Here is a 15,391-nt window from a genome sequence, read left to right on the forward strand (position 1 = left end):
AAATAAATAAATAAACCCCACCCGGTTCCGTTTGAGCCCGTTCGAACCCGATTAACCATGTCTCGTAGGACCCTGTAATAGGCCGTTTAGCCATGTCCTGTTTAATATCGTCAGAACCCGTTCAGCCTGCTACTGTTTATTCTTGTTCGAACCTGTTCAGTCCAGACCGGTTTAATTCATTTTGAACCCATTTAGTCAAGTCCTGTTTCATCCTCTTTGGACCCGTTTAGTCCTGTCACGTTTAAATCAGTTTAACCCTGTCCTGTCGGACCCCGTTGGAAGCAGATTAGTCATGTACTGTTTATTTCCCAATTGAACACGTTTAACACAGTCATGCTTAACCCCGTTTGAACCCCTTTGGATCGGTTCAGCTTAATCACATTTAAACACGCTTAGTCCAGTCCCGTTCACCCTGTATCAACCCGTTTACCCTGATCTTCTTCAATCTCGTTTCAACATGTTTCGTCCAGTGCTACTTAATCCTCTTTGGACCAGTGTAGTCCTGTTCTGTTTAATTACACTCGGTCCCGACCCGTTTGAGCAAGCTTAGCCGTCCCCTTAGACCTGCCTTGTTTAGTCCTGACCTTTGTCTTTTTGAACCCGTTTAGTCCATACCTGTTCGACCCCGTTTGAACGCCTTTAGTCTGGTCCTGCTTAACCCAGTTTGAACACGTCTAGTGCAGTCCTTTACTAATCTTCGGACTCGGTAATTCTTGTCCTGTTTAAGCCCACCCGGTTCCGTTTAAACCAGTTTAGTCCTGTTTATATCCTCTTTCGACCCGTTTAGTTCTGTCCTGTTTAACCATCCGGTCATCTGTAGCCCCCTTGGAACCCGGTTAGCCCTGTCCTGTTTAATCTCGTTCGAACCCGTTTAGTCCGGTTCTGTTTATCCTCGTTTGCATTTGTTTAGTCTTGTTCTGTTTAAACCTGTTCGAACCCGTTTAATGCAGTCCTGTTTAACCATCCGGTCATCTGTAGACCCGTTTGAACCCGGTTAGCACTGTCCTGTTTAATCTCGCTTGAGCCCGTTTGGTCCATTTCTGTTTATCCCCGTTTGCATTAGTTTAACCTATAGTTCTGTTTAATCTTGTTTGAAACCGTTTAATGCAGTCCTGTTTGACGTCGTATGAACCCGTTTGTTCCTGTCCTGTTGAACTCCGTTTGGACCTATTTGCTCCTCTGGTTTGATGTCGCTTAAAAAGTGCACTGTTTAAAGCTGCTTAATACGTTTAAGCGCTTGCAATCAAACAGGAGGACAGTAGTGAATTATGGACGCGCCGCAGTAGCCCTGTGGCCATGGCGTGGCGCTGTTCAGCTCGATATCGCGGGTTCGATCCCGGCCGCGGCGGTCGCACTTCGATGAAGGCGAAATGAAAAAAAGAAACGCTCGTGTACTTAGATTAAACTGCACGTTAAAGAACCCCAAAGGGTCAAAATAAGTATACGAAGTCCCCCACTACGCCACGTCTCATAGATCGTAGCGTCGGCGCGTAACACCCCAGAATTTATTTTTTTGCACCGAATTATGTTTGCTCCAATATCACTGTCACGTATACGTTTGACTGTTACGTGGCTTCACTGAAAGAGACCCACGAACACGACTTACGCAGTACAAATTTCAGTAGAACAAGTAGTGCTGACTTGAAACAAAACGAAAACAAAAAAGCAAGGACATAAAAATTAGGCTACATATACACACGTCCTCCTGCAACGCACCCGTAACAGTCTTTTCAACTTTCGCAGTTAATGTTAAACAGACGAGGCAACCAAGTTGTAGCCCGTGACGCCAGCGCCGATCGTTCCCCTGGCGGTCACATTCGAACGTGGAGGGTCATCTCTTTCGCCTCCTGCTCGGTCGGAGCGACTGCACGCCTATTTGCGTCGGACCGCGAGCAACCGCTGGTTGCGTTTCCACGGTGACAAGCGTGGTCTCGTTATCCAAGCTTGGTACACATTGTTTTCTGTCTTTCAGTGCCACGATCACCTCGAAAACACACAACGTTGAGAGCAGCCCGTAAAACTGCATATTTCAGAAAACTTAGCAGATCAGACACGATCAGACAAGCGCCGAGCTGCACGCAGAATTAAAGCAGGCATGTTTCTGCTCGTTTGAACCGCGTCGTCTGGTAAATCTAGCAGCGCTTACGCACACAGCAATAAAGTTTAGTAGGCTCCGTACATACGGACGCGTTCACATACGCTGGTCCCTTTCAGGAAGGAGTGCCTGCAGGACCAGCTCATAAGAAACATTGACGTGGTTGTTAAGTGTACAATGCGGACTCTTAGAAAGGTTGTAAGTACGATAGCATGTTTTGGCAGCAATGAAAATTGCAAATATCATGGGGGTTTTTCGGGAATTTCCCCCGCAGTCTGTGAGCCTGTAAAACAGCCTCGTGAAAAAACACCTGCTGCAGTAGTTCACACCATTGGCAATAGCGCACAGTTTATCATTAAACACTTAGACTAAACTAAGTGTTTAATGATAAACTAATAGACTAAACTAATTTCATAAGTCTTTGCAAGTTCTTGCACTAACAATTACACGTAGCGGTCACCGCACAGAAAGGTACTTTATCATTCTTTTAAAAATACCCTTCAGATACTAGCTGACCGTAAGCGTTTTTGAACTACGCAAGATCGCTAGTACAAGCTGCTTGACGTTTTTTTTTTTTTTTTTTTTTCTTTAAACGCGCAACGCCGTTATAATCGCACAACAGAAATTTCTCTGATGCCATTTCCTTTTTAAACCGGTTTTTAGTTGCAAGATACGAGAGTAATGTGTACGAAACCATTGAAATCGGTTGCACAAAACATCGGGCCCATGTTTCGGAGCTAAACTAGCAGTAAATGCTGATCACTTGGATTTAGATGCACCTACAAAAAAAAATGTCGCAGTTTCGCCCTAAAGGCGAAGGATCAATTGCGATAGCAAATTGGTAGAGAGCTATTCGGAGTAGGGATAGTAGAGTAGTTTTATCGGCCGCATAAACTTGGACACATTCGCTTTCTAACTGAATTGACAAGCGTGCTGTCATCGCGCACAAGCAAACATGAATAGATCACACTGAATGACCGCAGACAACGACTGTCAAAACGCTGGCAGCAAGCGCAGTCGCTGCAGCGGGCAAAGAATCGTGCGGTCTATCGCTTCAACGGAAACTGAGCGGCGAATGCACAGCGCATACAAAGGTCAGAGCCGTGTGGAGATAAGAGACGGTGTGGGCGACGGCCACCACAGCCAGTGCAAGCGTATTTGTTGGCAGAGTAGAAGCTGCTCCGCCCCCCCCCCCCCCTCCCTCCCGCGCTGCCTCCCCGCTTTTTTTTTTTTTTTTTGTGCTTTCGCGTCGGAGATTGCGTTGCCAGTTCCCCTTGCGCTGGGTTGCAAGATAAGCATTTGGTGCCTTAGCACAGCGCGTCGCCCCGCCTCCCCCCCCCCCCCCCCCCCCCCCCATACCCCCACGGCGTTTCGCGCGGTCGCGCGACAATCGCGTTTGCTTTCCGCCGTGCGTTGGCTCTCCGTGATAGCACGCGTCCCCCGCGCGCTTTCACTCGAGCATACGGCGCGCGGGACGATTTTATCGCCATTAGAATCTATACGGAACCTCACGGCGATGGCAGAAATCCGGTTGAAGTGTCCATATAATTGCTATCGCAATAAAATGAATGTCACTCAGTTCTAGAAGAATGTTATTAGCGTGCTTTACATAGGCAAGAAATAATCAGTACTTGTCTTTGTTGCACACATTTCTAAGTATGGTGGCTTCTTTTTAATTGAATCGGCATATACCTCAAGGTCGATGTTGCAGAAAACGTCGTCACTGATGTACACAACATACTTGCGTCTGACATGCGAAACAAATTCCGCCTGAAGTCCACATTTCATTTGACGTACTAAAATAAGAGGCACAACTTCACCTTTCCGGGTGTTTTAGCCGCGAAAAATGTATTCCGCCTCTGACAGTTTCTGGAAAACGGCATTGTAGTCTAGACATTGCCGTTTCCAAGCAAGTCCAAGCGTTGCTGTTCAACATGCAGAGAGAGCGCCACGTGCAACGAGAGAGAAAGAGCACTCAGCCTCAATGTAAACAAACGGCCGACGGAGCGCCTGGGGCCGGATGCGACCACCGAGACGAATTTTCTTTACGATAGCAATTATATGGACACTTCAAGCGCATTTCTGCCGTCGGCGACGCCGTGATATGCTTCCGCATAAAGGCCAAACACGATAACATCGTCGCCGCGCGCCGTACGCTGTATGAGCGAGTGAAAGCTTGCGAGGGTCAGCCGACGATCGCGGCACAATCTCACGCGCGCGAGGCACGGCGGGGAGGCGAGGGAGAGGGAAGGAGGAGGCGTTATAGTCTTGCGGCTGCTGCTGCTTACTGCGCGGCCGCGCGGGCCTCATCTTCAAAGCGATCTGCAATGTGGAAAAAAGTGTGCCACGCCGAGTGCCGGTAGCTTCGTTACCTTCGTATGCGCTGTGCTTTCGACGTTTAGTTCGCGTTTAAGCGAGAGGCAGCACGAAGGTCAATTCGCTCGCTGCTGCTGCCGCGCCTCCTCACTCCAGCGTTTTGACAGTGAGTTTCCGCGGTCATCGAGCGAGATGTGCTCATGTTTACCTCTGCACGTATTGCGCCGTGCTTGTTAATTTCGTTAGTAAGCGAATTTTCAAAAGCTTATACGGCAAATAAAAACTACTATCCTTAGTTCGTATAGTCGTCTATACTAATTTGCTATCGCAATCGATGCTTCGCCTTTCGGGCGAAACTGCGACACATTTTTTTTTTTTGCAGCAAGGGGGTGCTTTCGATAACGACGATGCCTTATTGGTCTCCCAATCGAAACGGGGCGTCGACAATCAGTCACCCAACCTGCTTGAGCCAATGAAGCAATCAATAAATGTTTATTAGTATACTATTTTGTCTATGTCGCCTTAATCACCTCTCTCTCTCTCTTCCTTAAAACCTCTATACCTACCTTCTATAGTTACCTACACATGTAACGCACAAGGTCCTATTAATATATTCCCTACTTTTCCCCCATTAATACTGTAAACGTATCTTGCTTATCTAGACTGCTGACCGGTTAGTGCTTCGATCCGCTTTAAATCCCAGCGCATATGGAAGGTGGACGTTTTTACGGGTCTCGCTGGGTGAATACCGTCGCGTTCCATTAGGATGTGCTGAGTGGTCTCCGGATTTTCGCTGCAGCAGACACATGCCTCATCCTGTTGCGAATATTCGCCCCGGTATGCTTTTGCCCTTAGGCAACCAGCTCGGGACTCAAATAGCTAGGTGCAGCAGCGCCGCCTGGTCGAGATTGTCTTGTCTATAAAGAGGTAAACACGAATACTAAATGAAGTACCTACGCATCACACTTCTGCGTGCCCTGTCCTCCTGTACTTGTCCTTCGTACCTTCCGTTGTGATTGCGTTTATTTTACGCTACTTTACGTTAAAAGGAAATCCATGGCCCTTAATTAGGTTTTTAGTAGCTAGAATCAGAAACATATAACGTAGGACTACGGATTGACATGCCCTGCTTTCAAGTAAGGTAGTAATTAATTCGACAAGACATGCACGTTCGCACACACGTTTCAGGATTAAAGGTGTTGCAAATGTGAGAATTAAGGAGCATACATTTTAACGACGTGTGTGAGCGTAAGCATGCGTGGGTGCTATAGTATGCATAAATTCATTAAAAAGCCTATTCATTTATTGCTAGCTATTGTCATGGCTATAGATTCAGCTAGCGCAAGACAGAGATAATTGGAGATCACAAGGAGAGGCCTTCGTCCTGCAGTGGTCATAAATGTAGGCTGATGATGATGATTGTGATGGCTCTGTGTGTGCTCTACTATGTGCTAAAGTTTGGATTTCCACATAACAGTTCACATTCAAACCTGTTCAAGCACTAAACTGGTATGATCTGGCACAGTAGGGCTACTAAACGGGTATGGCCGGGATATGTTCCAAACAGGCCCCCATGCATGCCGACTTCTTCGTATGCCAGTGGTTCCTCGTTAAACCCGTTTGTTGCCAAACAGGTACCATTAAAACCAGTTTAAACCCGTAAAAACCCGTTTTAATTTGAATACTATTTTCAGCCGTATCGCGATGTCGACAGCCTCTCGGTATTATGAGTGCGATGGAAGTTGTCGACAGTGGTTCGCGTCCACCGGTTCTCACATTGCGTGGGATCCTCACAATGTTTTCGCATTCTTTGCCCTTTACGGCATCGAAAAACTAAGTACAAGGTTGAGTGATTCATTGAAATAGCTGTGAACGAATGGGTCACCCGATATAAAAGCGGCACAAGAGGCGAGGCCAGCAGGTGGATGGTTCGGGCTCCGCTTTCGGTCCCTGGAGTCAGGTGCACGTCCAACCAAATGGGAAGCCGCCAGCGCACCGCAAACACGATGAGCCGCTCGATGGCGCTAACCGAGTGGCCGGTCACGTTCTCGTTGAGCCGGTGCCAGATGAACGCGTTGTCGTCCAGAAACTGCGGCAGCCCGCAGGAGAAACGTAACAGGTGGCTTTCAAAACAAACTAGCTCCCGCTCGCTTATTAGCTGTAAGCTCCACTTGAACTGAGGTAATTAATCATTTAGGTAGTGAGAAGTACAATGACAATATGAGTGACACGGTAGGACCGAGAGAAATATACGTGTATAAGAGATACAGAGACATAATGAGAGACAGATAACGCCAGGCAGACAGACAGATAACGCCAGACGGACGGACGGACGACCGACAATAAGATACAGATACAAATGCACAAATTTCACGAGTGATCGTCTCTAACTGTTCTTTGGGTTATGCACGGAATAGAGCAACGACATATGTTAATTGGCACACTAGGAATACGCAACGGGCGCACCTTACGCCATAGCTGCTCCGTAGCCTCAGGCGTCTCGCCTTCCCTCTCGATACACTGGCGCACCAGCTCCACAGCCTTGCGTACGCCCGCCGACGGTTCGAACTGCGCACGCGCAGACGCAATAACATGGCAGTTCATTTCCTTTCACACAACGGATATTGGAGATACAGCAGAAAATCAAATGCAAACTTTGATTCACACTACAAGGCGATAAAAAGTCGTTGCAACGGTGTTCCGGAGATTCCACTTATAAAAACAAGTTTTATTTTGGCCTTGAATCGAAAGTATAAATAGTATTATATACATTTTCGTACGCCGCGAATTCTTTATCACAGACAAGCATCATATTTCTCTGCACCCGAGTGATCTACGAGTGATCTACGTGATCCATATTAAACCTACGCATCGATTCAGGTGCGAAGATTGCAGGGGTCATCTGTACCACGCCAACTGTTCTTCAGGCAACGAGAAGCTTCGCCTTCCGATTTAAAGCAAGCACATTCAGAAAACGTGTCTATCTAAGAGTATTTTTTGCGCACCAGATAGCCACTTCACTTGTTTGTAATTAAGCCCACAAAATTCACCCGGTGGTTCCAAACGGTGCAAAACTAATTTTGGATTTTTCTAACCACACATGCCCTCGAGCAAGCGCTTGTACAATTTATAAAGCAGAATGAGTAATATCAACGTTGAAACGTTTACGGGGAATACTGCGGAATTCGGGACTTCAAATTACGCGAGCTCCTATACACTAAGCGGGCGGGCAGACAGCGCATATATGAGGCCACCAGCCATATCGGCTCGCCCAACCTTGCACCGGCCGCATATTACCTCCAAGGTAAAGTGCCGGGCCGCGAATGGGCTCTGAGGCGCGCAGCCACTGCCAGCCTAGAGGAGACACCCGGTTACCTTTATTCCCTGCGCCTCGCGCGCGCTTGATAACGTTACCGAGCGCTCACCTCCACTCTACCCCCGCCCCGCATTTAAACACATGACCTTCAACACTGGGCATGCGGGACGACAGTGCGCATCAAGACACAATCCTTCTCGGCGCATCTTGAAGCTTTCTTTCGCACCCACAAAAAAACGGCGCACGGTGCGCAATCGTACCGCACTTGGACTTTATAAGGATATATCGAACATGACGGCGCGGCAATAATGCGCCTGGAGTGTCCATATAATTGCTATCGCAATAACAAATTCCGGCAGCAGCCCTAACAGGATGACCGTAGACGCTAATGCAATTAGCAAAGCAGCAATACAGCGACTCACACTGCATCGCCACCACCGAAACGCGTCATGCATGAGGCGTACGTGTAACTGCAACCGGGCTCCTCGAGATCTCGCGCTTCCCTCTGAACACGATGCGTCATCTGGTGGCGCTGCCGCTTGTCTAAATATATGACGCGGGTTCGATTACGCATAGTACCGCATAAATTTTAAATGAGCTTTTTTTTTTTTCCTCATTGATGAGCGGCGCATACCCAGTGACCCAAGCTGGCGTGAAAGCAAAACGGTTACATACTGGAACAGAAAGCGATAAGTGCGTCAACTATCCTAAAAATTATAATCACACTTAAAAATTAAGCGAGACGGTTGCTTTGCCAATACACGTGGTGATGCTGCATGCTTACGGCATTTAAGCGCAATACTGAAACGAAAAAGTCATTGTTTCTTTTTTTTCACATTCGCAACATACTAGGTGGTAATGAGAACCGAGCTGAAAAGCGATGTTCTTGAGCCGTCTTCGGGTGTGAGGAGGATATACAAGCATCTTTAACTTTCTTTTTCGGGCAATGAGAGGTCATAAAGGTCGTGCATGCTCCATCACCGACCTGTGCGGCCGTCGCCGGCGTCCCGCGCGAATCGAGGAAGGCCGGATCGGCGATGCGGCCGAACCAGGACTTCTCGGACGCCTGGACGACGCTCTTGACCAGAGGCACCTGCGCGTCGTACGACCAGGAGCCGCACGTGAAGCGCTGCAGGTCTCCGCAGGGACCCGCCTTGCGGTCCAGGGCTTGCGACAGGCGCTGCGCGTGCTGCCGGCAGTCGTCCGTCGTGCACAGGGGGTCGGTGGCGCGCCAACCGTGCTCCCAGCTGCGCATGCGCCCGCACGGAGCACAATTTATATTGCTCAGATAGATAGATAGATAGATAGATAGATAGATAGATAGATAGATAGATAGATAGATAGATAGATAGATAGATAGATAGATAGATAGATAGATAGATAGATAGATAGATAGATAGATAGATAGATAGATAGATAGATAGATAGATAGATAGATAGATAGATAGATAGATAGATAGATAGATGGTTCAGTTTAATTTGTGCACCTGCTGAGGACCATGGCCGCCAGGGCGAATGTGGCGCAAGAGATGACAAACACCGATGCCACCACGGTGGTCGGGTTGGGTCCTTCTGCACTCCACGGCGTCACCGCCCTCAAGGTTCGGAACCCGCCAGCCGCCGAACCTAGAGGAGTGGACACCTGCGCGGTCCAAGGAGCACCACAACTCGCCACTGCGCAGACAGACCGACTGAGTGGCTGGCACTGACGTTAATGGCGCAAAGAAATGAGTTGTCATGAGGCACGTCGTAGATTGGGGAACGCGGGTGATTTAGGATTAACTTGCACAATTGCGGTTATTTGACTCTCCGTGGATACCGGTTGTGCGAACACGCTACTAACGCCATAAAACCCACGGTTGCGTCAGCTGCCCGACAACGCAGGTATATAGACTAAAGGGTGAGAGATGGAGACTTCCAAGGAAGACAAGGGGGAGGGAAAACAAACAAACAAACAACAGACAGACAGACAGACACACAGACACACAGACACACAGACAGACATTCTTCCCCTGAGCACGTACCTTAAGTGGGATACATACGCATTTTATTAACGATGATTCATCTTTAGACGCACTACACATCCGAGAATAGCAATGTACTGACAAGCAGCACATAATTTTTGAGATAACCGTGACTACCGGAGCGACTCTGATGTTGCCGATTTCGCCTACTATAGGAACTTGTCCGAATAAACTGCTCGAAGGAAGTATCCTTTCCGTGGCCTTTCATCATAAGAAGATTCCCGAGAATAAATCTTCAGAAACCGACGAGCGAAACTTTTTCGTAAGCCGATTGTTTTGTAAAATTTGACGCAACATTCGTAAAGTCGCAGAACGAACCCAAATATGTAAGCTTTACGAAACATTCGGGAGAGTTAGGAGGAATGACTATGGCTCAATAGCAACGGCCACCTCGCAAATTGATTCCACGAAATTCCTTACGAACGATTTTTTTTTTTCAGCTTGTCGTCGACCCTATCGAAAGCGCCTTCTCCGAGCGCATGCAACAATAAAGCCATAGGTGTGTTTTAGTCCGCCACTACGGAGGGCTCCGTTTTGGAGGCAGGCTGCGGATAAATTTGACCACCTGGGGTTGTTTCTCGTACACCCAATGCACGGTACACGAGCATTTTTTTTTTTTTTTTTTTGCATTTCGCCCTTACCTAGATGCAGCCGAACAATCGAACTCTCGACCTCTTGCATAGCAGCACAACGCCAAAGCCACAAAGACGCGTACAGAGAAATAAAGTTAATCTCTCTCTCTGAAGCGAGGAACAGCGATGTCTCACCATGAGGTTGCGCATGTCGTATAGCGAAGCAGATGGTCGGCGTTCATTTTTAGCCAACGGCGTGGTCTTCTGTTCCGCTGCCATTGCTCCAGGGGCGTTATGTGCTGCGAGACAGCAACGCAAGACAGTTTCTTTTTGTCGTGGTTATCCTTGAAACCTACGTGTGGGCCATACGCGATACTGCCACGCGTCTGCTCTTCTTCCTCTTCTTATTCTTCTCCATTGACAGCTCTACACGACACAAGCCTGAGGTGTGCAATTGTCGAAGGAGTAATATTACATTTAGGGGCGCGTGATTCTTCGAGAAAAAAAAATTCGAATACTCGCGTCGTTATTCTATTCGAATTAGATTCGAGAATTCAATACTTTGTCCAATATTCGTTTCGATTCTAATATAGCAGAAAACAGCACTTATTGGAGTAGACCGGGAGAAAGCCAGATGCCAGCGTTGACTGTTCGGAAAGATTCTGTTCGGACAAAGTGCTGAAAAGTCTGAGTAATGGCTATAAATGGAGACGCTGGGGTATAAGCATAGGTGAAATTATTTATTCTTCTAACTGAACTGTAGAAATGGTAAAATAAAGGAAATGAACGGGGACGAAAAAAAAATATTGCCGCTGCCCGCTCATTTTACCTTACATCAGCATGTCTACATTTCAACTGAAACAACAAATAATTAGCGCTGTGCTTTCCTTGGCTTCATTATCTTTTGGCTTCCTATGCTTAATTGTGAATAACAAAAATCGGGTTCCCCCACACGGTTTCCATTCTCCTCGTTCATTATGTTAAAGTTGTGAATTGCATGCTGCATAAACAAAAATTGCAGGGTACTACAGGTTGCATAATAAACACAATTCTACGCATTGAATTTAGATTAACCTTTTCAGTAGAGCTTTGCTTCACATAGGCTGCAACTTACGTGTTGGATCTGCATTTTTTTTTTTTGGTTGCTCATCGTAGTGGCTTACGCACGTGCACCGGTAAATGAACGTGCTTTAAAGTAACTAAATGCGTTTTCTGAATCGCTCATGTGTGCTAGGTATAGTACGTGCCCACACAAATATGTATTCAAATGTAGTTCTCTACAGATGCTGGAAAGGGTCAGGCAGCCAACAGCAGCAGGTGAATGACAATGCCAACAGAGCGACATCGGCAGCTGCTTGCAATATGCAATAGAGAGAGTGACACTATAGAACAAACAAAACGCAATAATTTACTTCGCAAGTAAAAGCTAAATGTTTAAAAAATGACATTGTCCCTAGGCACGTGGGAACAAAAACTAACTAGAAGTCAGGCAAACATACACTTCTAGATCTTCAACTCTCCGAGCACGAAACTGTGACGACGTCCAATTTCCAGCCGTGCCAGCGAGACGAGGCAAGGCTGCGGACATCGCCAGGACTGACACGGTCGTGTCGTCAATGCTGAAGTTGGCAGCGAAGAGGCGCACGATGGGCGGGGTGGAGAGCCGCCCGAGTCGACCCGACGGTCCCCACTTCGCCTCCGGGTCACGTCAGCAGAAGTGCTTGCATCGAATTTTCGGCGGCAAGCCGTGCATTGGCTGCGCGGAGCACACCGGGCACTTCTTGTCCGTTCTGGCGGCTCATCGAAGTCCCGGCCAGCAATGACCTGGTCTCGATGCCAAAATCCCGGGCAAGAAGGCGTGCGATGGCTGGGTGGAGCAGACCAGAGTCCTGGCGATCCTGGCGTATCTTCGCAGACATTGCCAGGAAGCAGCAGATGTTGATGCTAAGGACTGCGGAAACCAACCGAGCAGGGGCCGGATTATGGACGCCGGAGCGGACCTGGCGCTCCCGGCAAAGCGTCCGGATAATGCCCGGGGCGTCCAAGGTGACCGCAGGGACGTGTCTACCAGCGGCGTCAATCGTCGCGATCTTTGACTTCCGAAGATTTCCGCCTCGAGGAGTCGGGCGTCGTCTGCGCGGCAGATGCAGCAGATCGGTTCCAGACGACGCGCTGAACATCGTGGACACGTTCCAGACGAGCTTCTACGCCGTCTGCTTTCGTCCGATGACTGCGTGTGGTGAAGGCCAGACGACGTGGACGGGCTCTGAATTTCTTCTGGAAGGATGTCCGGATGACTTCGTAGCCAGGAGACTCACTTCGAACCTGCCGGACAGCTTCGAGTTCTTGACTGAGGCCTATTGCTGGAACGGGGGTGGATTCGGCAGCAGCATCCAGCACGTGAATTCTTTTTCTGGCACGTAAGCCGTGACGATTATAATGATGATTCCTTATTTAATTACTGAAACCCACTGTGGGGGATAGGCCACGAACCGGGTGGTAATATGCTAAAAAAAAGAGAAGGGGGAAAAAGTAATCGATGAGGTATAAGGAAAGCGATTATAAATTATATAAAACGGTGTGTAAAAAGGTAGTCAGCCTTGCATAAACAGGTAGAGTACCAGAAATTGATATTAAGGATACCTGAAATAACATAAATAATGGACCTAAAGAATAAGCAAGTTCAATTTTGAATATTAATAATATTATTAATACCGTGAATTTACCTTTTTACTATTTCAGTTTTATTATTTATTGAAGGAGGAATAACTCAGTCATGGAAAATGGGAAATATTAATAATGCATTTTTCTTGTGCCGCAGAGGCAATTACGAATGGCTCGGCAAACTTTCCTGTGACTATATTCGAATACCGATGCTCAAAGGGAGAGTAGAACAGTGCTGCATAAAGATTTGAAATTTACCTTTGCGTTGCCTGCCGAAGGTAGGCAACTCAAACGAATTGAATTTAGATTAACCTTTTCCGTAGAGCTTTGCTTCACATAGGCTACAACTTACGTGTTGGATCTGCATTTTTGTTTTTTTGTTCCTCATCGTAGTGGCTTACGCACGCGCACCGGTAAATCAACGTGCTTTAATGTAACTAAATGCGTTTTCTGAATCGCTCATGTGTGCTAGGTATAGTACGTGCCCACACAAATATGTATTCAAATGTAGTTCTCTACCGATGCTGGAAAGGGTCAGGCAGCCAACAGCAGCAGGTGAATGACAATGCCAACAGAGCGACATCGGCAGCTGCTTGTAATATGCAATAGAGAGAGTGACACTATAGAACAACCAAAACGCGATAATTTAATTCGCAAGTAAAATCTAAATGTTTAAAAAATCACATTGTTCCTAGGCACGTTGGAAAAAAAAACTAACCAACAATCAGGTAAACGGGCACTTCAGATCTTCAGCTCTCCGAGCACGAAACTGTGACGACGTCCAATTCCCAGCCGTGCCAGCGAAACGAGGCAAGGCTGCGGACATCGCCAGGACAGAAGCGCTCGTGTCGTCGATGCTGAAATTTGCAGAAAAAAGGCGCGCAGGCCGAGTCGACTCGACGGTGCCTGCTTCGCCTCCAAGTCCCGTCAGCAGAAGTGTTGGCAAGAAATTTTCGGCGGCAAGCCGTTCCATGGCTGGGCGGAGCACACCGGACACTTCTTGGCCATTCTGGCGGCTGATCGAAGTGCCGGCAATCCTGGCGGATCTTCGCAGACATTGCCAGGAAGCAGTTGGTGTTGACGCTAAGGACTGCAGAAGCCAACCGAGCAGTGACCGGGTTACGGGTGCCGGAGCGGACCTGGCGCTCCCTGAAAAGCGTCAGTGTAGTGCCCGGGGCGTCCAAAGGTGACCGCAGGGACGTGTCCACCAGCGGCGTCCATCGTCGCAATCTTTGGCTTCCGAAGACTTCCGCCTAGAGGAGTCGGGCGTCGTCTCCGCTGCAGAAGCAGCGGTCCGATTCCAGACGAAGCGCTAAACATCGTGGATACACGTTCCAGACGAGCTGCTACGCCGTCTGCACTTCGTCCGATGGCTGCGCGTGGTGAATGAAGGCCAGACGACATGGACGGGCTCTGTATTTCTTCTGGAAGGATGTCCAGACAACTTTGCAGCCAGGAGACTCACTTCGATCGCGGCAGACAGCTTCGAGTGCTTTAGCTGATGCCTATTGCTGGAACGGGGTTGGATTCGGCAGCTGCGGCCGGCAGGAAATTCTGATTCTGCCACGTAAGCTGCGATAATGATGATGATTCGTTATTTATTGGCACAAACCCACTATGGGGGATAAAGTCAGGAAACAAGTGGTAAAATGCCAAAAAAAGAATAACACACCCAAGCACTCCGTATACAGACGGTTAACCAGTAAAGCTGAAACGTACGGCCCCGGTGTTTATCACAGGGTTAATCCCGACGGTTCCTTAAAGTATTTCTGAATTATTCGTTACGTCTTTGTGTTTCGTATTGAGGTTCCATAGGCGTTCGGCTACGACGGAAAGAACGACGTCCCTGATGCCCGCAATCTGCCGTTGTCGCTTGCGTTCGATATCTCGAGTTTGCTCGGCGGCATGGTTTGCAGCATTTGCCCGCAATTGTCGCTTGCGATTCTTCGAAATTAAATTGCTTGAAAATTAAATCTGTCCGTCACGGCAAAACAATGAATGGCTCGTACCCCCTTAAGCAATGGCTCATAACTCCGTAAACGCGGCCTCCCCGTTACGACGACAGAAGAGAAGTGAAATTCTACACTGGAATTATGAGCGGCAACGCAGCCAGCTGTGTAAGAAGACGACGACGACGAACGCGGGAGCAGTGGCACGAGCGCGTGCCGTGCCCGAGCGCAACCCGAGGGGCGCCAACGAGCCAGCTGCGGCAGAAGACGACGACGCTCGAGCCAATGCTGATGATGATAGTTTTCTGTGGACATGCGACTAACAGACGCTTTTACAGCGAAGCTGTTAAGGGCTCAGTCTCCTATGGTCGTGTCCGCTAGTATATAAAAAAAATTGTCGCAGTTCCACCTGAAAGGTGAAGCATCAATTGGGATAGCAAATTGGTAGAGAGCTA

At 48.1% G+C, this 15,391-nt stretch overlaps 1 protein-coding gene across 1 annotated transcript in view; it reads right to left on the reverse strand.

Annotated features, from left to right (window-relative positions):
* The window catches only part of LOC125941351 (uncharacterized), a 31,000-nt gene extending 20,398 nt beyond the window's left edge, over nucleotides 1-10,602 (reverse strand). Inside the window, exons 1-5 of the mRNA XM_049658404.1 lie at nucleotides 10,519-10,602; nucleotides 9,215-9,369; nucleotides 8,713-8,974; nucleotides 6,878-6,979; nucleotides 6,297-6,500 (exon numbers count right to left, since the gene is read on the reverse strand). Coding sequence (XP_049514361.1) covers nucleotides 6,297-6,500; nucleotides 6,878-6,979; nucleotides 8,713-8,974; nucleotides 9,215-9,369; nucleotides 10,519-10,602 — 807 coding nt within the window. The remainder of the gene's footprint in view (nucleotides 1-6,296; nucleotides 6,501-6,877; nucleotides 6,980-8,712; nucleotides 8,975-9,214; nucleotides 9,370-10,518) is intronic.
* Nucleotides 10,603-15,391: the final 4,789 nt, after the last annotated feature.

The sequence above is a fragment of the Dermacentor silvarum genome, chromosome 11 (assembly GCF_013339745.2).
Source record: "Dermacentor silvarum isolate Dsil-2018 chromosome 11, BIME_Dsil_1.4, whole genome shotgun sequence".
Classification (NCBI taxonomy): domain Eukaryota; kingdom Metazoa; phylum Arthropoda; class Arachnida; order Ixodida; family Ixodidae; genus Dermacentor; species Dermacentor silvarum.